The following is a 26,959-nucleotide window of genomic DNA, read 5'->3' as shown; positions in this document are numbered from 1 at the left end:
TAACTGAAATCTTTTGACAGTGCCTTTACAAATCCATAAATGATGAATTACTTGGCCTATGCTACCTAAAATTGTAATTTGGGCATTTACTGAGTAAATCTGTTCTTTTGAGGGTACATGCTGCTTAAACTTTTGTCGGACCTTTTATGTGGAGACCATGCAGACTTCTGCCGAAATGTTGGTCAAATGTTTTTTTTTCCAAGCGTGCAGAAAAGCATTTGACATTTTCTGCCGCCTTCCGGCAGTTTTCACCCCGTGGGGGGCACAGATTTTGACCCAGCATTCCCTGAATGAAATATCTCTGAGAATGCTGCAGGCTGCGCTATCGTGATTTTGGCAAATTACAATCGTTCCTGTGGAACAGGCTTGCATTAGCCTAGTGCTTTTGCAAGCGCCAGCAATTCGTTTCAATGGGACCCAGAGCCTAAGGCTTGGTTCACACGGACAGTTTAGCGATGGTAAATGATGGCCGCGGTTGTCTGCCCGGGGTTTAGCCGATCTTACCGTAGAAACAACAGCCAACAGGTTGCTTCCACAATCGAATCCTACCACAGTCATTTGTCTATGTATATATCGTGTAGTGTATGTATAATTTGCAACTAAATGCTGGGCTGCTTTGGGTGGCTAGTTCAGTTGTGAAGCAGGTTGTTTTGGCGCATGGCGCTCAGCGCTGAAACTAGGCACCCCATAGCAGTAATATAATACTGCGCGGGGCACATAAGAGTAATAAGGGCGTCCAGCGGTTGCCGGACTCCGAATTACATCTCCCTCAGAGTTGCGACAACTCGGGGGGGGGGGGGGGGGGGTAGGTAGTATTTAACGCGTCGGGGAGTTTTGCGGCAGTGGGGAGAGCCATCATTCAGCTCGTCCTGCGCCCAACTCCCCGGCGCTGTGTACACACGTACGCTTCAGGTGTCCGTCTGTACTTTACCAGGCATTAGGCTGATGCAAATCGCACTAAAAAGCAACATGGAGTGCATTCATGTACCGTATTCGTGAGGTCAGGTTCAGGTACTGCTAGCGGTAACAATATACTGTGATTTACATTTATACATTGTACAGCGCCACGGAATATGTTGGCGCTTTATAAATAAATAATAGTAATAATAATACACAGGCATCCTTGCAATTGGGAAAACGCATGATCAGGACACTTGTGTGGAATCATAAAAATAGCTTTCAGTGCACCTAGTGGAAATTTGCTTTTATATTTGCCTGTGAAAATAGGCATTGCTATAATTTGGAATCTGTACATAACCTATTGAGGGGGGAATAAATAAATAGTAGAGTTATTGATACACTATTATATACAGTTTTGTACATCAGACCTAAAAGAGAGACAGCACAGAAAGAAGGAGACACAGAAGGATTTGGTACCAAACAGGAATGTCGCTCTAGAGACAGCTGGCAGCTATGCCAAATACAAAGTCAAGCTGTAACTGCAGAAATATTAATATCTCTATACAGAATATTAATAACTCTGCACAGATCAATGCAAGATCCTTCCACCACGTGACAGGAAAAGTAAAGCAGGGCAAAGTTTGCTTCATCCCAGCAAGTCTGCACTGCCTCCTCCTTGTCATTGTCTTGCCCGGGGTGAGAGCAGGCAGTGAGCGGCGGGGGGAGGGAGGACAGGCAATGCACATGCGCCTCTTGCTGTCTTATGAATGTCTCAGGGGGGAGAGGGGCTGTATATTGTGCTCTCGGCACACAGTGGGCACCGGACACGGGCACTGTACACAAAGGCACCGCTGGCTGCACTGAGGACGGTGGAGCAGGAGGCGCACTGGCAGCAGGTAGGACTGGGGGGATGCACCTTATGGAGCATGGCTGGGATTCCTGTCACCTTATATTACGTACCGTCTCTCCCATCTCATTCATTATACCCCTTCCTGACAAACAGGGATTGAGGACTGGAATGTCTTTTTTTCCTCTCATGCATTTTCCTCTCTGTTATTACTATTGCTTACTACACTGAGTTGTATGTGTGATCTGTCAGTAGTGCTGGGTTTGCTCAGTGTTTAGCCATGTGAGTTGAGCTTTTGTGAGAGTATTGATCCCTGTCTGCCTGTGGATGAGTCAGCGAAGCGCTGCAGGGGTCTGGGCACTTTCACACCACTCTGTGGCACTGATTACATAGTCTTAGCACACTGCTTATATAGCACACTGGCTTCTACAACAAGCAAAACAGTGAGTGTGCATAGATAGAGGACTAACAGTGAGGCATAGAGGACTAACAGTGAGGCACGGAGGACTGGCAGCTAGCCACACTGAGGACTAGCAGTTATGCACAGAAGAACAGCAGGCAGGCACTGAGGACTAGCAGCCAGGCACTGAGGACTAGCAGCCAAGCACTGAGGACTAGCAGTCAGGCACAGAAGAACAGCAACCAGGCACTGAGGACTAGTAGCCAGGCACTGTGGACTAGCAGTCAGGTACAGAGGACTAGCAGTCAGGCACTGAGGACTAGCAGCCAGGCACTGAGGACTAGCAGCCAGGCACTGAGGACTAGCAGCCAAGCACTGAGGACTAGCAGTCAGGCACAGAAGAACAGCAACCAGGCACTGAGGACTAGTAGCCAGGCACTGTGGACTAGCAGTCAGGTACAGAGGACTAGCAGTCAGGTACAGAGGACTAGCAGTCAGGCACAGAGGACTAGCAGTCAGGCACAGAGGACTAGCAGTCAGGTACAGAGGACTAGCAGTCAGGCACTGAGGACAAGCAGTCAGGCACTGAGGGCTAGCAGCCAGGCACTGAGGGCTAGCAGCCAGGCACTGAGGACTAGCAGCCAGGCACTGAGGACTAGCAGTCAGGTACAGAGGACTAGCAGCCAGGGATAGAAAACTAGCAGCCAGGCACTGAGGACTAGCAGTCAGGTACAGAGGACTAGCAGCCAGGCACTGAGGACTAGCAGTCAGGCACTGAGGACTAGCAGCCAGGCAATGAGGACTAGCAGCCAGGCACTGAGGACTAGCAGCCAGGCACTGAGGACTAGCAGCCAGGCACTGAGGACTAGCAGCCAGGCACTGAGGACTAGCAGCCAGGCACTGAGGACTAGCAGTCAGGCACTGAGGACAAGCAGTCAAGCACAGAAGAACAGCAGGCAGGCACTGAGGACAAGCAGTCAGGCACCGAAGAACAGCAGCCAGGCACTGAGGACTAGCAGCCAGGCACTGAGGACTAGCAGCCAGGCACAAAGGACTAGCAGCCAGGCACTGAGGACTAGCAGCCAGGGATAGAAGACTAGCAGTTATGCACAGACAATTAGCAGTCAGGCAATGAGGACTAGCAGCCAGAGACAGAAGAGTAGCAGTGAGGCACAGAGGACTAGCTGTCAGGCATCCATCATATCCTAACTGATATATCTGCACTCACAAATTTGATCTGCAGCCATGCACCGAGGACTAGTAGTCAGGCACTGAGGATGACTGGCAGCCAGGCACTTAGGACTAGCAGCCAGGCACAGAAGACAGGCAGTCAGACACTGAGGATATGCAGTCCTGCACTGAGGACTAGCAGCCAGACAGTGAGGACTAGCAGTAAGGCACTGATGACTAGCAGCCATACACTGAGGACTAGCAGTTAGTCACCGGGGACTAACAGACATGCATCATATCCTAACTGATATGCCTGCTCTCACAAATATGATGTTGGTTTGGCTGCTGCACTTATGATTATTGTTAGTATTATTGCTATTCTTTCTTGACACATTTTCCGCAACAGTAACCTGTTTACCAGAGGAGATGACAATCTAATATTCCTCCTACAGTCTTGTTGTGGTGCCCAATCTACAGCTATGGGGTGGTATGTGGCCTATTCTGCGACCTCTAGACTGTTAAACACACATGAAAATATCCAGTATCAACCTGTCACAGCATCATTTTTAGGAACATGCAACTCAATCTTATGTGCAGTTCTTCTGTACAGACAATGACCTGGCCCATAATTGAACCTAGAAGTGCTGCAAGATGAGACTGTTTAGCCATTTTCCAGATTGCTGTTTCCATGACTAAAAAATATGTTTATCAAGGCAGGTTGCACTGGCTCAAGTTGATCTACTACATACAGTATGTATACATGAGTTTTTCTTGGTTTTGCACAGCATGGGGTTCATCTCGAGTCACAACAACATTTTAGACAGAAACAGGTGCGAATATAAGAAGCACTTCTTCTTATTTTAGTTTGTGGCAAAGCTGAAAGATTATGGCAGCTTTTGATAGAGAACAGCCTGCTTGCATTGCAGTTCTTTCTTTACAATGGCACTTTTTAAAGGGAACCTTAACTGAACGGGGGGTAAAGAGTTTTACTTACCTGGGGCTATTACCAGCCCCCTGCAGCAGTCCTGTGCCCTCGGCGCCGCTCTGGAATCCTCTGGTCCCCCCGCTGTCACTTAGTTTCGTTTTTGACGACTCACCAGTCGCCGGCCGCCATGCGTATTATTGGACGCTTTCACCAATGCAATTAGCGGTATTGCGGACCGCAACGCGTACAAAAAATACGCGTTGCCGCATATCTACACGTGCGGAATGCGGCAACGCGTATTTTTGTACGCATTGCGGACCGCAATAGCGCTAATTGCATTGGTGAATGCGTCCAATAATACGCATGGCGGCCGGCGACTGGTGAGTCGTCAAAAACGAAACTAAGTGACAGCGGGGGGACCAGAGGATTCCAGAGCGGCGCCGAGGGCACAGGACTGCTGCAGGGGGCTGGTAATAGCCCCAGGTAAGTAAAACTCTTTACCCCCCGTTCAGTTAAGGTTCCCTTTAAGTCGCCAGATCCATAGAAGTTTGCTATTTTCCTGCGATTGTCACTTTGACGTTATTTAATGGTAGCTTAATGACACCATATTTAGAGAGTACCAGTAAGGCTGACAGCCAATGCATGGCTCTTCAAATAGCGTCTGACTCCTTCAAAAGTGGAGAAAGCCATAGGCTATAATGCGGAGCAGTTGTTTTCGGCGCAGCAGATTTGGGCGCAGCTTTTAAAACTCTGTTGGAAGCCGAATTACATCATTTCCCAATATCCACGGCGACCTGGAGGGGGAATAGTAATTAACCCCGGCGGGGAACTTGTGCAGGAGCAGGATAAGCCATATACCGGCTGTATCCTGCGCCCAAGTCTCCCGCGCCGATTACATACGTATGCCCTTTAATGGCAGATCACAGTTTTTTTTTTCTAAGAGCTCCCTATTTACCAGTGTAATGCAAATTACCACTTTAAGGCAAATGTTTGTTTGGATCCCACACACTAACCAAGCAGCTTGGGGTGACCCAAAAACACAAGGAGAGTATAGGGGGCTAAAAGAGACCAAAAAGTCATCCTACTAAAAAGCAATGCTTAGTTTGGTTTGCCTTCTTAAAGCAGAAGGAATTTACAATAATTCAGCTTTAAGTGAACATCTGTGGTTACCCACAATGCACCGCAGCTGAATATGCAAGTTATCTCTTTATGCCCTTTTGGATCCCACAGAATCTGTCCGGTCCCCTCTTGGTCACCTCATTCCATCGTTGCCCACCAGTGAAGTTACTTACCTTCGTGTTTCCTTGGCGAGGACCTGTGACCACAGTATTCCCTGGTATAGGCGCATCCATACTGTGCATGCATGAGCAAAGACTTGCGCATGTGCAGTATGGATCCACTCATCTTCAGAAGTATTCTGGGATGCAATTACTTCTGGAGACCGCCTGAGGAGGGCTGATGATGGACACAGAACTTCACCGAGGCATGGAACTACGGGATACGGGATGGAGAGAGGACTGGGAAGGGTCTAGACCAGGCATGGGCAAACTCGGCCCTCCAGCTGTTATGGAACTACAAGTCTCACAATGCATTTGCCTTTATGAGTCATGACTGTGGCTGTCAGACTCCTTCAATGCATTGTGGGACTTGTAGTTCCTTAACAGCTGGAGGGCCAAGTTTGCCCATGCCTGGTCTAGACTCTTCCCTTTTCTTAGGTAGGTATCAAACTAATGTTTTTTGCGCCACTTCACATTTAGTTCAAAACGTAGTACATGGTGGCAATGCAAGCCAGTGCATACTGCTGCTCTGTTTGATGGCAAGTAATTACAGCTGGTAATACTCTTATGCCATTCAAGTGAATGGATCCGAAGGTCATTACTATACAGTAATTACAATCAAAGCACTGATTGCCAGGGAACAAAAACTGATTGCCCTTTTATACATTTTTTGTCCTCCAGCTAAATATAATTTTGCCTTCCTCTATATTTAGCATAGCTGTTTTTAGTAAGAAGGCTGTTTGGTCTTTTGCGCTCCTTATACTTTCCTAGTGGTTCTGGGTCATCATGAGCTATATGGGTATTTTAAGTCCTCCAACTATTATTTCTCCTGTGGGAAATTCACAGGAAGTTCCTGCTGCATGGTGTTGCTTGTGTGACCTTCCCTTCCATCTCCATCGAGCAAAACATGGTGCTTGGCCACAAAACCAGCAGCGTGTGTGAACAGTGCTCATGCACAAAATCCCTAAGTATCATTCTTGCTGACGGTTATTGAAAGTGAATATGTAGGATGAGTGTGCCTCCTAATTTTAAAGCGGTATCGTCACCATAAAAATCAAATTTCAACAGCAACTGGTCTGAGTGTATTAAGTGATAAAGATGCTAATCCTGCATTCAAAACTTTCACAACTTTGTCTGCTGTTATGATTTGGAGTTATCACATACTTAAGGAGCACTGGCCCTTTAGTAGTCATGCCAAAGAATTGCATGCTGGGGGTTCTTTTTATCTATAATCTATTCCTCCTCTTCCCTTTATTTCCCTGCCAGCTGCTTATCTGAAACCTAATCCCCTACTCACTTGTGTTTACAAGCAAGGCTGAGGCGACTCAGCGATTGGAGGAGACAAGAAAAAAAGTAAAGGGCAGAAATGACATCACAAGTTAGCCTTAACTGTGGGCAAAAGACATGGCCCCCACCAGGAACAGAATTCTCGTCATTTACTATATAACATTCACTGAAATCAAAACGTGGACAGTATAATACATGTGTTATGTAAGTAGATCATGTATTTATCTACTTATATATGTGTTTTTTTCCCTGGCATAGTATGGCTGATCCTACTGCTTTAAAGTGTTTAGACTTGTCTACCGATAGAATATAAGATGTGACATTTACTATGTACTTTATAAAGTCAAAATAGCAGAGTACTATAGCTTGCTGTACTCTCATCATATAAAAATCTGTTATCCCAGCTCTTTGTTCCTCCCTATCCCTTTATATTGCAACCTGGATTCGCCATTAAAAGCAGAAAGCAAAAAGCTATCGGGTCTTGGAAAAGTTGCTAAAGTGACCAGTGCTGAGCAAAAGGTTATTTAGGGGTTAATGTGACTTTGTGGCTGGAATCCTGTGCGGTAATCCAAGGGCTCTTTGGAGTGTAATCCGGTTTCCGTGCAGCATGTATGATACAGGTGGAATTGTTATGATTCTTGGAGATGAAAGCTGTGATTTCATTCCACAGTTCCTGCCAAGTGCAGTTACACATCAGCAAAAGAGAGATCTGGCCTGATCTGCAAACGTCACACAGTGCTGGCGCTACCTGCAAAATAATGGCCTGTGATTCATTCTTCATCACCTATGATCATGTATAGATCAGTTCAGGAGAGGGAGCATTGAGTAAAGGAAGAGACTGGTCCGCACATCCTGTTTCTGGTGGCAGTTAGGTGTTACGTCAAACTATATGATGGCATTGCTGACACGATGCAATTATATTGTAATGGTACGTTCACATTGATGTGTTAGCAGTGCGTTGTGACAGAATATATTGCCATAATGCAATGCATGCAGTGTGGTACGGTATCACGTGCGCCTTGACAGCTGCAGTGAAGCATGCTTTATACAGGGAGTGCAGAATTATTAGGCAAATGAGTATTTTGACCACATCATCCTCTTTATGCATGTTGTCTTTCTCCAAGCTGTATAGGCTTGAAAGCCTACTACCAATTAAGCATATTAGGTGATATGCATCTCTGTAATGAGAAGGGGTGTGGTCTAATGACATCAACACCCTATATCAGGTGTGCATAATTATTAGGCAACTTCCTTTCATTTCGCAAAATGGGTCAAAAGAAGGACTTGACAGGCTCAGAAAAGTCAAAAATAGTGAGATATCTTGCAAAGGGATGCAGCACTCTTAAAATTGCAAAGCTTCTGAAGCGTGATCATCGAACAATCAAGCGTTTCATTCAAAATAGTCAACAGGGTCGCAAGAAGCGTGTTGAAAAACCAAGGCGCAAAATAACTGCCCATGAACTGAGAAAAGTCAAGCGTGCAGCTGCCAAGGTGCCACTTGCCACCAGTTTGTCCATATTTCAGAGCTGCAACATCACTGGAGTGCCCAAAAGCACAAGGTGTGCAATACTCAGAGACATGGCCAAGGTAAGAAAGGCTGAAAGGCGACCACCACTGAACAAGACACACAAGCTGAAACGTCAAGACTGGGCCAAGAAATATCTCAAGACTAATTTTTCTAAGGTTTTATGGACTGATGAAATGAGAGTGAATCTTGATGGGCCAGATGGATGGGCCCGTGGCTGGATTGGTAAAGGGCAGAGAGCAAGGTGGAGGTGGAGTACTGGTTGGGGCTGGTATCATCAAAGATGAGCTTGTGGGGCCTTTTCGGGTTGAGGATGGAGTCAAGCTCAACTCCCAGTCCTACTGCCAGTTTCTGGAAGACACCTTCTTCAAGCAGTGATACAGGAAGAAGTCTGCATCCTTCAAGAAAAACATGATTTTCATGCAGGACAATGCTCCATCACACGCGTCCAAGTACTCCACAGCGTGGCTGGCAAGAAAGTGTATAAAAGAAGAAAAACTAATGACATGGCCTCCTTGTTCACCTGATCTGAACCCCATTGAGAACCTGTGGTCCATCATAAAATGTGAGATTTACAAGGAGGGAAAACAGTACACCTCTCTGAACAGTGTCTGGGAGGCTGTGGTTGCTGCTGCACGCAATGTTGATGGTGAACAGATCAAAACACTGACAGAATCCATGGATGGCAGGCTTTTGAGTGTCCTTGCAAAGAAAGGTGGCTATATTGGTCACTGATTTGTTTTAGTTTTGTTTTTGAATGTCAGAAATGTATATTTGTGAATGTTGAGATGTTATATTGGTTTCACTGATAAAAATGAATAATTGAAATGGGTATATATTTGTTTTTTGTTAAGTTGTCTAATAATTATGCACAATAATAGTCACCTTACACACAGATATCCCCTTAAAATAGCTAAAACTAAAAACAAACTAAAAACTACTTTCAAAAATATTCAGCTTTGATATTAATGCGTTTTTTGGGTTCATTGAGAACATGGTTCTTGTTCAATAATAAAATTATTCCTCAAAAATACCACTTGCCTAATAATTCTGCACTCCCTGTATATACTTTACGCAACTCACATTTAATGAATGATGCGACGTATCCCCTGCGTTTCAATTCAAATTCCAATTTGCAGGACGTGCAACACAACTCTTCACTGTAAATGTAGCCTAATGTTTGGTTTTTAGAGGGATACAACCCAGCTACTCACTTCAGTGTAGGTAAAAGGGAAAGTATTTCCTGCTGACTAAGGGCCCGTTCAGACTGCAAAACGCGGACGGCCACGCATGCAGAACGCAACGCGTACGAACGCACGCCATCCGCGTTCGTATGCGTTGCGTGGCTGATCCCATCACTGAAAAGTGAATGGGACAGCCGCGCGTTTTTGTAAAATCTGCGTGCAGCATGCGTTCCCGGACCGCACAGGTCCGGAACGCATGCTGTGTGAACATCAGACATTGCACTCTATGCAATTTCTGATGTCGTGCGTGTCGGCCACCTGCACGCGTTTCCAAAACGCGGCTGGAAACGCGTGCAGTGTGAACGGGCCCTAAGTGTGAGCAGGCAGGATTAATTTGCTCAGGATCTATGATCTAGAGCAACAGCTATTTTCTTTTCTTTTTCTTAGCTTGCAACTACGGCAAAGTTCCAAAGTTCTGCCCCCCCCCCCCCCCCCCCCCCCACTTTTTATTATTTTATGCAGAATTCATGTATAATAAAACTTTTTAAATCACATATGATAAACAGTGTAAGAAGTGGGTCTTTGGTATGTTTTATTTTCCACAGTGACTATCTTAGGTACTAGTCTAGTTTAGGGGGCCCAGCAGGAAACCTCATAGGGAACAGTTCTCCAATCACAGCACCCTCTACAGCACAGAGCGTTGTGACTGGCTGAATAGTGTGGGCATAGTTTACTACAACCTATCTGAAACTTAGCAGTTCGAGAGGGTGTTGTCCACCCAATTAGATTAGCGGAATTTCCCTATGAGGTTTCCTGCTCGGTCTCCTAAAGTAGACTAAAACCCTATTTTATTGGCTGGCTGCTCAAAATGGGGGGAAAAAAAGATCAGCTAAACATGAACTATTTCAGCATGCAGATCTGTGGGATAACAGCCAGGAGAGTGTAATAATAAACCTAGCTATGTGTCCTGCTGTGATGACGCTTCCTCACCTCTCCTATGGAAATTGTCCTGCTTCCACCACCTCAGGCACATCTCTACTATTGCAGCTAGTTGTCTCTTGTTACTCCTGTATTTTCTCATTACAGCCAGTCTGCTTCTCTCCAGCTATTTCCTGCAGAGTATGTCAGCCAACAGCGTCATTCGTAGCTACTCCCAGGCTGCCAGTTGCTGCTGGTGTTAAAGCACTGCTAAAGTTTATAACAGAATCATATAGCTTGGCCCTTTCTGATTAGTTCAGAATCTGTAATTTCAATATGGAAAAAGCAAACCTGAAGTGAAAATAAACTGATGAGACACACATCTGTATCTATCGTCATAATCCGAAAATTGACTTTCCTGGAATCCTTGTAACCATGGCAACCGATCAGGTGGTAAATGGTTTGCACACTGCCATCTTGAGCCTGTTGGCTGAAGCAGAATCAGTAGGCGAGCGTGCAGGTGGTTGGCTGAAGTAGAATCAGTAGGCGAGCGTGCAGGTGGTTGGCTGAAGTAGAATCAGTAGGCTAGTGTGCAGGTGGTTGGCTGAAGCAAAATCAGTAGGCTAGTGTGCAGGTGGTTGGCTGAAGCAGAATCAGTAGGCTAGTGTGCAGGTGGTTGGCTGAAGCTGAATCAGTAGGCTAGTGTGCAGGTGGTTGGCTGAAGCAGAATCAGTGGGCTAGTGTGCAGGTGGTTGGTTGAAGCAGAATCAGTGGGCTGGTGTGCAGGTGGTTGGCTGAAGCAGAATTAGTAGGCTAGCGTGCAGGTGGTTGACTGAAGCAGAATCAGTAGGCTAGCGTGCAGGTAGTTGGCTGAAGTAGAATCAGTAGGCTAGTGTGCAGGTGGTTGGCTGAAGCAGAATTAGTAGGCTAGTGTGCAGGTGGTTGGCTGAAGCAGAATCAGTAGGCTAGTGTGCAGGTGGTTGGCTGAAGCAGAATCAGTAGGCTAGTGTGCAGGTGTTTGGCTGAAGCTGAATCAGTAGGCTAGTGTGCAGGTGGTTGGCTGAAGCAGAATCAGTGGGCTAGTGTGCAGGTGGTTGGTTGAAGCAGAATCAGTGGGCTAGTGTGCAGGTGGTTGGCTGAAGCAGAATCAGTGGGCTAGTGTGCAGGTGGTTGGTTGAAGCAGAATCAGTGGGCTGGTGTGCAGGTGGTTGGCTGAAGTAGAATCAGTAGGCTAGCGTGCAGGTGGTTAGCTAAAGCAGAATCAGTAGGCTAGTGGCGCTGGTGGTTGGCTGAAGCAGAATCAGTAGGCTAGTGTGCAGGTGGTTGGCTGAAGCAGAATCAGTAGGCTAGTGGTGCAGGTGGTTGGCTGAAGCTGAATCAGTAGGGTAGTGTGCAGGTGGTTAGCTGAAGCAGAATCAGTAGGCTAGTGTGCAGGTGGTTGGCTGAAGCAGAATCAGTGGGCTAGTGTGCAGGTGGTTGGCTGAAGCAGAATCAGTAGGCGAGCGTACAGGTGATTGGCTGAAGCAGAATCAGTGGGCTAGTGTGCAGGTGGTTGGCATAGCAGAATCAGTAGGCTATTGTGCAGGTGGTTGGCTGAAGCAGAATCAGTAGGCTAGTGAGCAGGTGGTTAGCTGAAGCAGAATCAGTAGGCGAGCGTGCAGGTGTTTGGCTGAAGCAGAATCAGTAGGCGAGCGTGCAGGTGGTTGGCTGAAGCAGAATCAGTAGGCTAGTGAGCAGGTGGTTAGCTGAAGCAGAATCAGTAGGCGAGCGTGCAGGAGGTTAGCTGAAGTAAAATCAGTAGGCTAGTGTGCAGGTGGTTGGCTGAAGTAGAATCAGTAGGCTAGTGTGCAGGTGCTTGGCTGAAGTAGAATCAGTAGGCTAGTGTGCAGGTGGTTGGCTGAAGCAGAATCAGTAGGCTAGTGTGCAGGTGGTTGGCTGAAGTAAAATCAGTAGGTTAGTGTGCAGGTGGTTGGCTAAAGTAAAATCAGTAGGGTAGTGAGCAGGTGGTTAGCTGAAGCTGAATTAGTAGGCTAGTGAGCAGGTGGTTAGCTGAAGCAGAATCAGTAGGCTAGTGAGCAGGTGGTTAGCTGAAGCTGAATTAGTAGGCTAGTGAGCAGGTGGTTAGCTGACGCAGCATAAGTAGGCTAGTGTGCAGGTGTTTGTCTGAAGCAAAATCAGTGGGCTAGTGTGCGGGTGGTTGGCTGAAGTAGAATCAGTAGGCTAGTGTGCAGGTGGTTAGCCGAAGCAGAATTAGTAGGCTAGTGTGCAGGTGGTTGGCTGAAGCAGAATCAGTAGGCGAGCATGCAGGTGGTTGGCTGAAGCAGAATCAGTAGGCGAGCGTGCAGGTGGTTGGCTGAAGCAGAATCAGTAGGCTAGTGAGCAGGTGGTTAGCTGAAGCAGAATCAGTAGGCGAGCGTGCAGGTGGTTTGCTGAAGCAGAATCAGTAGGCGAGCATGCAGGTGGTTGGCTGAAGCAGAATCAGTAGGCTAGTGAGCAGGTGGTTAGCTGAAGCAGAGTCAGTAGGCGAGTGTGCAGGTGGTTGGCTGAAGTAAAATCAGTAGGCTAGTGTGCAGGTGGTTGGCTGAAGCTGAATCAGTAGGCTAGTGTGCAGGTGGTTGGCGGAAGCTGAATCAGTGGGCTAGTGTGCAGTTGATTGGCTGAAGCAGAATTAGTAAGCTAGTGTGCAGGTGGTTGGCTGAAGCAGAATTAGTAGGCTAGTGTGCAGGTGGTTGGCTGAAGCAGAATCAGTAGGCGAGCGTGCAGGTGGTTGGCTGAAGCAGAATCAGTAGGCTAGTGAGCAGGTGGTTAGCTGAAGCAGAATCAGTAGGCGAGCGTGCAGGTGGTTGGCTGAAGCAGAATCAGTAGGCGAGCGTGCAGGTGGTTGGCTGAAGCAGAATCAGTAGGCTAGTGAGCAGGTGGTTAGCTGAAGCAGAATCAGTAGGCGAGCGTGCAGGAGGTTAGCTGAAGTAAAATCAGTAGGCTAGTGTGCAGGTGGTTGGCTGAAGTAGAATCAGTAGGCTAGTGTGCAGGTGCTTGGCTGAAGTAGAATCAGTAGGCTAGTGTGCAGGTGGTTGGCTGAAGCAGAATCAGTAGGCTAGTGTCCAGGTGGTTGGCTGAAGCAGAATCAGTAGGCTAGTGTGCAGGTGGTTGGCTGAAGCAGAATCAGTAGGCTAGTGTGCAGGTGGTTGGCTGAAGTAGAATCAGTTTTTTTATATTCATATTTTGCAGAACTTTTCATAATTTACAACTCGCAACGTTTTGTGCCCACTGCGTCAAGTATTTTAGCATTATTCATTTTGTACTACCTGGCTGTCTGGGTTTGCGAAATCCAGTGGCAATGCCAGATGCTGCTTATCTAGACTGAATAGAACTAGGAATAGTATTAAGTCCAAGGTCCTTATCACAAACATGAATTAAGGGGCCCATACACTGGTCGATTTCAGCCATCGATCAATCGATTTGCAGTCGATTTCAATCGATTTGATTTACCTGACTGGTTGGAAAATCTAGGTCAATCTGCTGCTGGCAGCAGATTGATAGCCCCTAGAGTTGCGTTGGATCTAATTGTCCAGTAATGGATTTAGATCGATTTCCAATAGATTTAATTCTAAAATCTGTTCTTAAGGTGGCCATACACTTATAGATTTGCAGCAAATTCGACCATCAGATAGATTTCTGTCAGATGCCTGTCAAGTCGAATCTGACAGGAATCTATTTGATGTGTACCACACACTAGGAACAGATTTCTAATACATTTCAGAATGAAATATATTGAAAATCGATCTAAATGCATTATTGCGCATTAGATCCAATGCAACTCTATGGGCCATTGATCTGCTGCAAGTCGATCGACTTGTAACCCACACACTACAAACGATATCCTATGCAATTCGCCTTCACATTCGATTTGACCAATGTTGTATCTCCATGCTCTGAATGCAAAAATCAATTCAGAGTCGATTGAATGACATGTGAACAGTAGCAGATTCCTGTGCGATCGACCGATATCTTGCATCCTACTCAATCGGCTAAGCTGGTCGTTCGACATGAAATCAGCCACTTTTCATCTTTTGGGAATTCTGGAACACTCGATTCCCTCTCAATTCCCTCAAATGATCAATTCGAATAGTCGATCGCACAGCCAAATCGTTGGATGTATGGCTACCTTTAAAGTCCAGTCACAGTGAATCAGTCGCTGTCAGTTATAACTGAACTGACAATTGATGTGCAGCCCAATGCCCATGTTTTCCAATGGGTCAGTGCACATTATATGTGTTTTAACTGAAAGCCTTTCACAATGCACTTCTATGGGAACAACTGATCAGTTAAAACGCATCCGTTTTGCAGCGTTCACTGTAAATGAGGCTGTAGACAGAGGGTAAGTGGAATGTGGCCTTAGTTAGCCTTTCCCTCTGAGCACAGAGCTGACCCTGCCCACCTCTCTGAGTTTCTGCTGTACAGTGTATACATTGCATACTTGGCTTTACTGTAGGTCTGCTTTGAGTTATTAGTAGCGGTGACAAGAGATGGCCCAAAGTTTACACTTCAGCTGCACTCTCATAGAATTTGTTTCAAAGTTAAATGAAATGTGAATAGTGTTTATTGTTGTGCTTTCATGCGACTGCATGCAAAGTACAGGAGCTCAGAGAAGTCATAATTATTTTTCACTGACCAACCCTGAGGGAGCTGAATGCTGACTGGTTGTATTGGATTAGCACGTTTTATATATTATCGCTGTTGTTTTTTACTCTTTTACTAAATAATTGCATCCTAGATGTTGCCAGGCTGGGGTCATAAAGCCAGCGCTGTGTACAGAGCATTCCATCATGTATTTGTGCACCTGACCAAGCACAGATAAAGCCAATGGAACAGTGATGTTTGTGTAATGGATCCCTCTCTGCTGTGGCTCTCCAGTTATACAGTTATACAGGATACAAGCTTGTATCTGCATAAACAGATGTACATTTTGTATCTGCTTTAGCAGCAGTATTACTTGTTAGCTCATGTCATACATATTATTACTCTGATACATATACTACATAGAAATACTCTCTGTATCTGTATATAGCAATGCATCTGTCTTATCAGAATTATGATCATTTACTCTCCCCAATAATGGATCAGATTGAGCCACCCTCAGTTACAAGTATAGCCTCACCCACTGCTCAAATAACAGCATAGCCAGTTCCCTCTTTCCCATAACACCATAATAAGTTTGGCTAGTTCTTTTAACGTATAACAAGTAAAGCCATCCCCCTCCACACAACAAGGAAAGTCATCCCCTCCCCATAACAAATAAAGGAATTCCCCTTCCTTATTACAAGTGCAGCCATTTCTCCCTTCCCCCCTTCCTCATAACCAATGCAGCCATTTCCATCTGCCCCATAACAAATGCAGCCATTCCCCTCCCCATAACAAATGCAGCCATTCCCCCTCCCCATAACAAATGCAGCCATTCCCCCTCCCCATAACAAATGCAGCCATTGCCCTCCCCATAACAAATGCAGCCATCCCCCTCCCCATAACAAATGCAGCCATTCCCCTCCCCGTTATGAATGTAACCATCTTCTTTCCCGCATTTCCTTTCCTATAAGTTACAGGTCGCAAGGGCAACCATTCCCCCTTTCTCATAACAAGTGGAGCCATTTCCTGCCCCATAACAAGTACTCATGCGTTTGCAGTGAAATGGACATTAATCTTAAACCCTGCCTCTGTCGACAAAACCACCATGGCAGTTTATCCTAAAAGCTCATTGAGAGGTCTGGAGCTCTATCCCCAACTAAGCTGGAGCCTGATAGGCAGCCTCCAAGCTGTGGGCGGGCCATGGCAACAGGTGGGGGTAACCACAGAGCTCCGGACAGTGGGTGGGGTTTAAGATTAATGTCTGTCTCATGGCAAACAGGTGAGTGTTAAAGAGGAACTCCAGTGAAAATAATGTAATAAAAAAGTGCTTCATTTTTATGTATAAATGATTTAGTCAGTGTTTGCCCATTGTAAAATCTTTTAAATCCCTGATTTACACTCTGACATTTATTAAATGGTGAAATTTTTACTGTTGGCAGGTGATGTAGCTGCTGCATGGTTTGTTGGCAGTTGGAAACAGCTGTAAACAGCTACAGTATTTCCCACAATGCAGCAAGGTTCCCAGACAGGAAACTGCCAGGAGTACATACTCAAGAGTTTGTTGTGGGAGGGGTTTCACCACAATATCAGTCATACAGCGCCCCCTGATGGTCTATTTGTGAAAAGGAATAGATTTCTCATGTAAAAGGGGTTATCAGCTAGTGATTGGGATAAAGTTCAATTCTTGGTCAGAGTTTCTCTTTAAGGTACTATGGGCTACAATGAGGATTACATTAACTATAATGTATATTTCACTGTAGGTACTTTTTAATTCTTATTTAATATATCTACCTGTTGGCCATTTCTAGGCCTGGGAATTTTTGCACGGATATCACAATGGAGAAACATCCTCTAATAGGAACACTTGTTACTCTTTGGCTATTTGTATGCATGGGGCAGCCATGATAGCAGTCTGTAATGTGGCTGAGGTTTTGCTGTATTTTTGTATCTGGGCAGACAGAAGACTTGAGTCTGGTATGCTTTGTGATTAATGGCATTTTCTGAGAAATGGAGGCTTGTGCCATATGCCAGTGCCTTGTGCCTACTGTTAGCAGGCATAGACTTGGTAGCCTTTGATTGACTATGGATTTAGCTATGTATTTTCAGTAAGGACATTAATGAAAACTATTGTTTGCCAAATGCTTTAGAGTAATTCTTCTTCAGATTCAGCCTGCAAGGTGTGCTTTTGTTACAGTGGATATGTATTTGCAGCCGGTTTCAGTCAGCAGTGAGGATTGCTAAGCTGAGATATGCTTCGCAAGTACACTAGAAGGAAGGAACAAAGGCTTCTTGCATGCATTTAAGAACATGGTCTCGAATTTGCATAGAAAGTGCCCGAAACATTTTCTTTTAATACAGTTTGCTGCACCAGTTCATAGATTCCCGTTCTCTTCACAGCAAACTACAACTGCCTGTTCACTCCCAGTCTGTTTGAAACCATTTACAAAGGTATGTACAGTAACAGTAAAAATCGCCTAAATCTAGATACTCATCTCAATGAAGGGAATACGGAGGCCTCCCTGATCTCCTTATATTCCTCCATTGCAGCGCTGGATCCCGCTGGTGTGCAGGCACCACTATTGCTTGCGCCTGTGCAGTAGCAATAAGATATGGCTTTGTGTTACTGGCAACTGTGCTGTATAGCTGCGCCTGTACTGAGACAGGAACGCAGCCACTGAGGTGAAGGGGCTTCCCACTACTTAGATGAGTATAGAGCCATTTCCACTAGCGGCGTTGCCGTGGAGCGGCCCAATGCTATCCCTATGGGAATCAGCTGCATGCTGCGGGAAACTGCAGCATGCTATCCATATCATTGTATCGCATCGCAAACAAAAATTGGCGTCAATAAAAACAGTTGTATTGACTAACATTAGCGGCAGTTTGGACGCGGTGTGATGCGATGATCGCACTGCACCGTGTGTAGGTTATTTTTCCTTCAAGTTTACTTTAAATAAAGGAGTTGATTATGTGAAGAAATAATCAGAAAATACAGTGGCCCTTATTCAGTTCCCTTTTATCTCCTAGGTGATATTACCACACCTTATCAATAATGCCTGTTCAGCTACCAGCAGGCAAGAAAGCAGAATGATTCGGATGCCTGATACATACGGTACGATTTGCCGTGCGATAGATGGATTTGATTGATAAAATCTGTCATGTCCGATATTGCTCCCAATCGTTTCCGTGCTCGATTTCTCATATCGGTGAATGGAAAAAGATAAGAAAAAACGAATGAAGATAAGAGAAACGAGCGCAGAATCGCGTGGAAAAAACGATCGGGTAGCAAAATCGCATGGAAAATCTTACCGTGTGTACCCAGCATGACAGTAGTTTTTCACCTACTTTTTCAGTTGCAGGTTGCTAAAAAGTTATTTTAGTTTCAAGGGTGTTTATTGAAAGAAAATCCAATTATGACAATCAAGGTTACAAGTTACGGTAAAGTACGGAAGATGGAAAAGGATCTCCTAGTAGAAATCCTAGGAGGAAAGTGAATTGCATATGGACCAGTTTGCCTAATTAAAATAAGTACAATGTTTCCTTAAATGATTAATAAAAAAAAATAGCTGTTACTTTCTAGGCAACTCTCATATAATGGAATTAAAATCACTATTGCAGGTACAAAACTTGTTCCAAAACTGACACCAAAAATTATCAGAGCAATCATTTCCTACTAAAAAGTTTACATTGTATGCTTCACTTCTATTGAGCTGTATTCATTGCTATACAGTTGAGCACAGGTGTCAAAATCAAGGCCCATGGGCTGAATGTGGCCCTCTTTGCCATTTTATGTGGCGCTCGAGAGCTTCAAATGTCCATCATTGTAAGCTGGAAAAGAAAGACAGCACAGTGTTTTCCCAGCCGGAGGAGCAGTTTCTGGTTGAAACTGTGTCACTTTTAGCTGGGGTGCAGCAGTAACCCAGGGCACCCCCCCCCCCTTCCCCATCTCCATGAAATTATCATGAGGGCCACTCCTGGGATGCAGATCGCCAACCTCCCTGGTGGCTGGTAAACCTCACACACACCAAGCCCCCCTCCCCCAACAAAATTTCCCCACATAGCAGAATAGCCCAGCAGAGCAGTGTAATATTTACCTGCTCCCGGGATGAGTTGTGCCACTTCCTGGCAGACGCACGCTTTGTACTTCCATACCTCCTTCTCTCTATCACGTGACATGCCTCAGGTGCCAGAGATGTGCAGCATAGAGCATGGGGCTGTCAGGAAGATCAGAGGAGACCCGAAGTAGCAATGGAGCAGGTAAATATTAAACTCCTCTACCCAGAAGAGAGAGGAGCGAGTCCTCCATGGTCACTATAGTTACGCCAGTTCGTTTGAGAATGTTCAATAAATTTTGAATCTTCATAAAAATCTGACCCTTAACTACATTTTAGATTTTGGCCCCTACGTGATTGAGTTTGACACCCCTGCAGTAGAGGGAGGGCAGCAATGGGACTGACTCAAATAGACAAGCAGCCCCAGACACAACAGCCCCAATGCAAATCTCTCATGATTTTTCTCACAGAAGGTGATTTCTCATGTTATCTACAGACAAGTTAAAAGTCCCGCCGCGTGGAAAATCAAGCGTTAGGCTTTGGCCGCGGATCCCCACTCCCCCTCCCTGCATTGCACAGCTGTGATGCGTGCATGCACAGCTGCAATGTGTGCGCTCGAAAGCACAAGCCTACCCCCCTGCACCCGTCCTCCTTGCTGTCTGAAGTCTGTCCGCATGCCACACACGTGGGCCAGGCACAATGCACGGACACAGGAGGACGCAGCGACAGGGCTATTATTAAATAGTATTATTTTTTCGGTCCTTGGTAAGCTTTTCTGCCCTTTCACAGCCAGTTTTTACAAACAGGCCTGTTAGTTTATACACCACTATGTTTGAGTTTTGCAATCCACTAGCATCAGGCACAGGCAAGACTACATTTTGATGTGGAATTGTAGTTTAATTACAGTGATAAGTGAAGGTAAAATTGCAGCTATAAATTAGCTCAGTGTTGGGTGTCATGCAGAACAAGAAATAAATAAGAAGTTAGAAATGAAGTGGAAGGAATGGAGAATTTCTTGTTTTTTTGGCTGTTTGCTGAGAGACCCCAAGGCTAAAACTAATGATAGCGTCTGGAAGCAAATGAATCCTTGTTTAGTTCCCTGACTTTACTCACTTCAAAGCTCTCTATTACTATTATTATATGGGCAGCACGGTGGTGTATTATTTAGCACTCTTACATTGCAGCTCTGGTGTCCCAGGTTTAGGACTAATTCACAGTGGGACGTTACGTTGTAATGCGACATTAAAGTCACAACACAGCATTACAACGCAATGCAAAGAAAGTGGTAACGCACATTAACGCCGCGTTACCATCGCATACAGTAGGTATAGTAAAGCATAGAGGCAATGAAAAGTATGCTTTTCCTGTACCTGTTAATGTGTGCGTTTAGAGGTAACGCACCGCAGCAGTGCGTTACCATAACGCTACACGTTGCAGTGCTAACTTCGCACTGTGAACGACCTATAGGATTATAGGATTAGCATTGCAGAGCGGTAAGCTGCGTTATAAGCGTTTATAACGCAGCTCAGCAACGTCCCACTGTGAATAAGCCCATACAGTGTGATGCGAAAGTTTGGGCAACCTTGTTAAATGACATGATTTTCCTGTATAAATCGGTGGTTGTTACGATAAAAAATGTCAGTTAAATATATCATATAGAAGGCACACACAGTGATATTTGAGAAGGGAAATTAAGTTTATTGGATATACAGAAAGTGCGCAATAATTGTTTAAATAAAATTAGGCGGGTGCATAAATTTGGGAACTGTTGTCATTTTATTAATTCCAAAACCTTTAGAACTAATTATTGGAACTCAAATTGGTTTGATAAGCTCAGTGACCCCTGACCTACATATACAGATGGATCCAATTATGAGAAAGAGTATTTAAGGGGATCAGTTATAAGTTTCCCTCTTTTAATTTTCTCTAAAGAGTGGCAACATGGGGGTCTCAAAACAACTCTCAAATGACCTGAAGACAAATTGTTCACCATCATGGTTTAGTGGAAGGATACAGAAAGCTGTCTCAGAGATTTCAGCTGTCTGTTTCCACAGTTAGAAACATATTGAGGAAATGGAAGACCACAGGCTCAGTTCAAGTTAAGGCTCGAAGTGGCAGACCAAGAAAAATCTCGGATAAACAGAAGCGACGAATGGTGAGAACAGTCAGAGCCAACCCACACTCCAGCACCAAAGACCTACAACATCATCTTGCTGCAGATGGAGTCACTGTGCATCGTTCAACCATTTGGCACACTTTACACAAGGAGATGCTGTATGCGAGAGTGATGCAGAGGAAACCTTTTCTCCACCCACAGCACAAACAGACCTGTGGACTGATGTAACTAAAATTGAGTTATTTGGGCCTAACAAGGGGCGTTATGCATGAAGGAAAAACAACATAGCATTCCAAGAAAAACACCTGCTACCTACAGTAAAATATGGTGGCGGTTCCATCATGCTGTGGGGCTGTGTGGCCAGTGCAGGGACTGGGAATCTTGTCAAAGTTGAGGGATGCATGGATCCCACTCAGTATCAGCAGATTCTGGAGACCAATGTCCAGGAATCAGTGGAAAAGCTGAAGCTGCGCCGGGGCTGGATCTTTCAACGAGGCAACGTCCCTAAACACTGCTCAAAATCCACTAAGGCATTTATGCAGAGGAACAAGTACAACATTCTGGAATGGCCATTTCACTTCTCAAATATCACTGTGTGTGTCTCCTATATGATATATTTAACTGACAGTTTTTATCATAACAACCAACGATTTATACAGGAAAATCATGATGATTTACAAGGTTGCCCAAACTTTCACTTCTCACTGTATTTAGTATTTTTTATACATTAGACATTATGCGTTTTTTATACATTAGACCAGTGATGGCTAACCTTGACACTCCAGCTGTGACAAAACTACAAATCCCACCATGCCTCTGCCTCCCCGAGTTATGCTTAGAGCTGTCAGAGTATTGCAATGCCTCATTAAACATAAAAATGTCAAATCTAAAAAAGGACTATAAAAACTGAAGGCCCTCTGCATCCATTTTCAAATACTTCATGGATGAAGCAATAATCAGAAAAGGCCACTCATTACAAATGGGCCCACGAAGGGTGAGAGTGTAGTGCAATAGAGACCTGCATAGCTTTGTACAGAGGTGCTGGTACTAGTGGTACCATTGCTGCAATCACTTATGATATTAGGTGGTGTAAAATGGTAGACCTGAGAAATGATTGGTATCATGAACCATCAATTTGGGTTTGCAAATTTGACTCTGAAAATCTAGTATATGTATGTACTGTAGTTTTACAAACTTTTCTATAGATACCCAGAAACAGATGAAAATGCCCAGATCTGGTGTCGATCCACTGTGTGATTGCTGTAGAAACGGATTGATCACACCTAATGATAATGTTTAGAACAATTTTACCAGTTACTATTGTTTCTTGTTGAGATATGTTACTCCAGCATGGCCACATTACACCTCACTCCATAGGCAGACACCCAAGAGCTTGGCAACGTCAGTCTGTGTTGCTCATAGAATGTGCTTGTGCCTGTATGATTGTAGCTTTTGAGAATTATGAAGAGCCTAGATCTTCTGTTAAGTTTATTGCACTTGACATGAACAAGCAAACCTTAGCAAACAGGACAACTTAACTGTCAGCAAGAATAATAGTTATGCCAATCCCATTAGAGATGAAAGGAGAGGAGGTGAGGAGAGCTGTCTTCTCAAAGTACTTTATGGTCGTTCTGAGCAGGACCTGTTCATACAGCACTGTCCGCCATGCAGGCAAGGGTGGGAGGTGAGGAACTGTAAAATAAAAATGCTTGTATATGGACACAATAACAAGAATTTGTAGAGCAGGGATGTCAAACTTAATCATGCAAGGGACCAAAATCTAAAACCTAGCTTAAGTCGCGGGCCAAATTGTTTATTAAGATTAACAATTATTGAAGAGTCTCAAACTAAGTGGCATAACTAGCGAACATGGAGGGCCAGCTCCTCCCCCTTCTGCAGAGTTGGTATAGTCTTCAATAGTGACTGCACCAGTGGAGTTTGGCGTGCAATGATGAACCCTGGAGTGCACAGAGTACCTTGTCAGATAAGATATCAGGCTCTGCACCGTCTAAAAGCAATTTTATTTAAAGCTCTTTAAAATCCATAACAAGCATCAGTAAGTGTGAGCCGGGTCACCATGACGCACGGTGTTTCAGAGATATAACCCCTTCCTCAGATAGTACTGGCACACACTTTTAGACGGTGCAGATCCTGATATCTTACCTTCTGCAGAGTTGTGCAGAAAAACTCCAAGATGATGATACTAGCCACATGAGGACGTTTAGCAACCCAGAGGGGGCCCTATGGTAATTTTGCTGAGAGGTCCCATGGATTGTTGCTGCACCTCTCCTCACACTGTCAATGTTTCAACCAGAAACTGCCAGCCTGCTCAACCAGCCTGCTCCTCTGAATGGGAGGGCAGTGTGCTGCTTACAATGATGTTCATTTGAAACTCTGGAGGGCTGTGGGCCTTGTGTTTGACACCAGTGTTGTAGAGCATTCTTACAATAACTGCAGTACACTCTGCTCTAGATACAATGGGAGGGGAAATCCCTGACATGATTTACCTGTGTCTCTGTTGGAAAGATTTCTGCTTCCTGTAGTCACTGTCACTAAGAGGGGAGGTACAGCGCCATGAAAATCTCTTCAGTAGAGAAACTTGTATGCAGCTTGGCATTGGGCCAATAGAAATTGACAGGAAGTGCATTTGGCTGGCCCAATTACAGGCTGCAAAGTATTATTATTATTTATTTATAAAGCACCAACATATACGGTGGCGCTGTACAATGTAAGAAAACAAACAAGGGATACATAATGATACAGACAATGATATACATCAAATATGAACACTGATACAAAATACAGAACTGCAGATTACAATAGCAAAATTAACATGATGACTAAAATGTATAAATGTCTGACAGAGTGCAAGCAATTAAATTAATAACATTCTATGACACAAAAGGGTGAGAGCCCTGCCATTTTGAGCTTACAATCTAAAGGAATGGGGTGGAAACAAGAGGTGGGGGAAGTATACAGTATATATATATATATAGGCAGTGCGTAATTAGGTTATTTAGTGGCTGCATGGCCTAAGCTAGAGAATATGCTTGTCGGAAAAGGTGGGTTTTGAGGGAGCTTTTAAAGATTTCAAAGGTGGGAGAGTGGCGGATGTGCTGTGAAAGAGCATTCCAGAGGAGGGGTGAGGCACGTGAGAAGTCTTGTATACGTGAATGTGAGGAGGTAATTGTAGAAGGGGATAAAAGAAGCTCGTGTGCAGATCTGAGATTGCGGTTGGGTTGGTATCTGGAGACTAGTGAGGAGATGTACAGGGGAGAGAGATAGTGGAGAGCTTTGTAGGTTAGGATTAAGAGTTTGAACTGAATCCTCTGGTTAATTGGTAGCCAGTGAAAAGCCTGACAGAGAGGAGCAGCAGAGGAAGAGCGAGAGGAGAGATGAATGAGTCTAGCAGCAGAGTTTAGTACAGAATTGAGCGGTAAGTCGGTTAGTTGGAAGTCCACCAAGCAATATATTGCAATAGTCCAATCGAGATATAATAAGAGTAAGTATTAACATTTTGGTTGTGTCCTGAGAGAGAAAAGGTCGGATACGTGAAATGTATTTGAGTTGGAGATGACAGGAGCTGGTTAGGGAGTTAATGTGAGGAATAAATGAGAGAGAAGAATCAAATATTAACCCTAAGCACCGTGCTTTGGGAACTGAAGTTATAGTTGTGTTGTTGACATTTATTGTAATATCAGGCAAAGAGGTGGACAGGGATGGCGGAAAGACTATTAGTTCACTTTTATTCATATTAAGTTTTAGGAAGCGAGAGGACATGAAAGAGGATATAGCGGACAGGCAGTCGGGAACCCGTGTGAGGAGGGAGTTAAGGTCTGAGGCCGAGAGGTACAGTTGTGTATCATCTGCATATAGGTGATATTGAAAGCCAAATGAGTTGATTACGTTACCAAGACCGTGCATGTAGATGGAAAAGAGAAGGGGACCGAGGACAGAGCCTTGAGGTACCCCTACAGACAGAGGATGTGAAGAGGAGGCCTGATCTGAATAAGTAACAGTGAAAGACCTTCCGGAGAGGTAGGAAGATATCCAGGAGAGAGCGAGGTCCTTTATTCCTATAGATGAAAGGATCTGTAGGAGTAGAGTGTGGTCGACAGTGTTGAATGCTGATGACAGATCTAGGAGGATGAGTATGGAATAATAGCCTTTGGATTTAGCTGTGAGGAGATCATTGGCCACTTTGGTGAGGGCTGTTTCTGTGGAGTGGTTTGCCCGCAAGCCAGACTGGAACAGATCAAGCAAGGAATTTGCAGATAAATACTGACTTAGTTCAGCATGAATGTGGTGTTCAAGTAATTTAGATGCAAATGGGAGAAGTGACACTGGGCGGTAGTTAGCAAGTTCGGTGAGGTCTAGAGAGTAGTGGTGTTACAACAGCCTTCATGAGTGAGGATGGAAAAATTACAGTGGAGAGGGATAGGTTAAACAGCGATGTTAGGGCAGGGATGAGGGATGTGGATAGCTGTGGAATGAGATGTGATGGGATAGGATCCAAAGAACAGGTAGTTAGATGGGATTTGGAGATAAGAGAGGAGAGAGAATGTTAGGAGAGTGGAGAGAAACTGGAAAGAGAGCAGTAAACAAGAGGAGTGGAGATGGAGTTTGATGTCTGCATGGAAAACACACTACGGATTTTGGCAATTTTATTTGTAAAGTATGTTGCAAATTCTTCAGCTGATAAGCATGAAGACGGAGGAGGAGGATGTGGACAGAGAAGGGAGTTGAAAGTGCTGAACAGGAGCTTTGGATTGTGTGAGTTGGAGGATATGGGGGGGGGGGGGGAAGTATGATTGTTTTGCAGAAGAGAGAGCGGTTTTAAACTTGTTCAATGCTGTTTTGTAAGAAATGAAATCCTCATTATTGGTTTTTCTCCAACGCCGTTCAGCTACCCTAGACTAGAGCACCCCTTTAGCTGTTTAGTAGCTTTGGTCAGCCAGGGTTGGCGACTGACACGGTGCGGGCGGACATTGGTGAGGGGTGCGATTGCATCCATGACTTGCGTGATTAAGCTGTGTTAGTGTGCAGCTGCTGAGTCAGGGTCAGTGAATGGTTGTGTGAGGAGAGGTGCCAGGGCATCAAAGACAGATTGCATGTCTATGTTGCGGTAGTTCCTGCGTATGTGTGAGCGTGCTTGAGGCAGGGTGGTAGGAAGAGATGGGGAGAGAGAGAAGTTTAGTAAGTTATGATCAGAGAGCGGGAGAGGAGTATTAGTGAAATCAGTGATAGAACAGAGACGAGTGAATATGAGGTCAAGTGTATTACCATTAGAGTGAGTCGGAGCAGTGGACCACTGAGACAGGCCGTAGGAGGAAGTAAGTGACAGACGTTTAGTGGCAACATGAATGTTAAAGTCACCTATAATGATGGTAGGGATTTCGGAGGACAGGAACTGGAGGAGCCAAGCAGAGAAGTGATCGAGGAAGAAAGAAGTATTAACAATATAGCTGCATGCAAGCTGGAATTATTAGCATGTCATTTACCAACTGTACACTTCAGTCACGGCTAAGAGGCAAAACATAACCATTAGCGTTGTTTCCATGAAGCAACCTTTCAGGCATTTTGCTGTGTTTATGTAGTGTGGACATATTGTTATGTGCGACTCTAGCGCCAGGTACATTCTGTTTTTTAACATATTTCTTCTGAACCGAGGAATGCAAAGAGTTAAAGCCAGCAGGTCAGAGATCTTAATTGTTCATCATTCTAGTGGAGTGGAGTAG

At 44.9% G+C, this 26,959-nt stretch overlaps 1 protein-coding gene across 2 annotated transcripts in view; it reads left to right on the top strand.

Annotated features, from left to right (window-relative positions):
- Positions 1-1,637: 1,637 nt before the first annotated feature.
- Positions 1,638-26,959, top strand: part of RIN2 (Ras and Rab interactor 2) — a 227,302-nt gene continuing 201,980 nt past the window's right edge. For both annotated transcript variants that reach the window (XM_068232215.1, XM_068232214.1), the window contains exon 1: positions 1,638-1,796. In XM_068232215.1, the coding sequence (XP_068088316.1) occupies positions 1,668-1,796 (129 nt within the window). In that variant the 5' untranslated portion in view covers positions 1,638-1,667. The remainder of the gene's footprint in view (positions 1,797-26,959) is intronic.

The sequence above is a fragment of the Hyperolius riggenbachi genome, chromosome 4 (assembly GCF_040937935.1).
Source record: "Hyperolius riggenbachi isolate aHypRig1 chromosome 4, aHypRig1.pri, whole genome shotgun sequence".
NCBI lineage: Eukaryota > Metazoa > Chordata > Amphibia > Anura > Hyperoliidae > Hyperolius > Hyperolius riggenbachi.
This window is presented reverse-complemented; position numbering and strand designations above follow the sequence as displayed.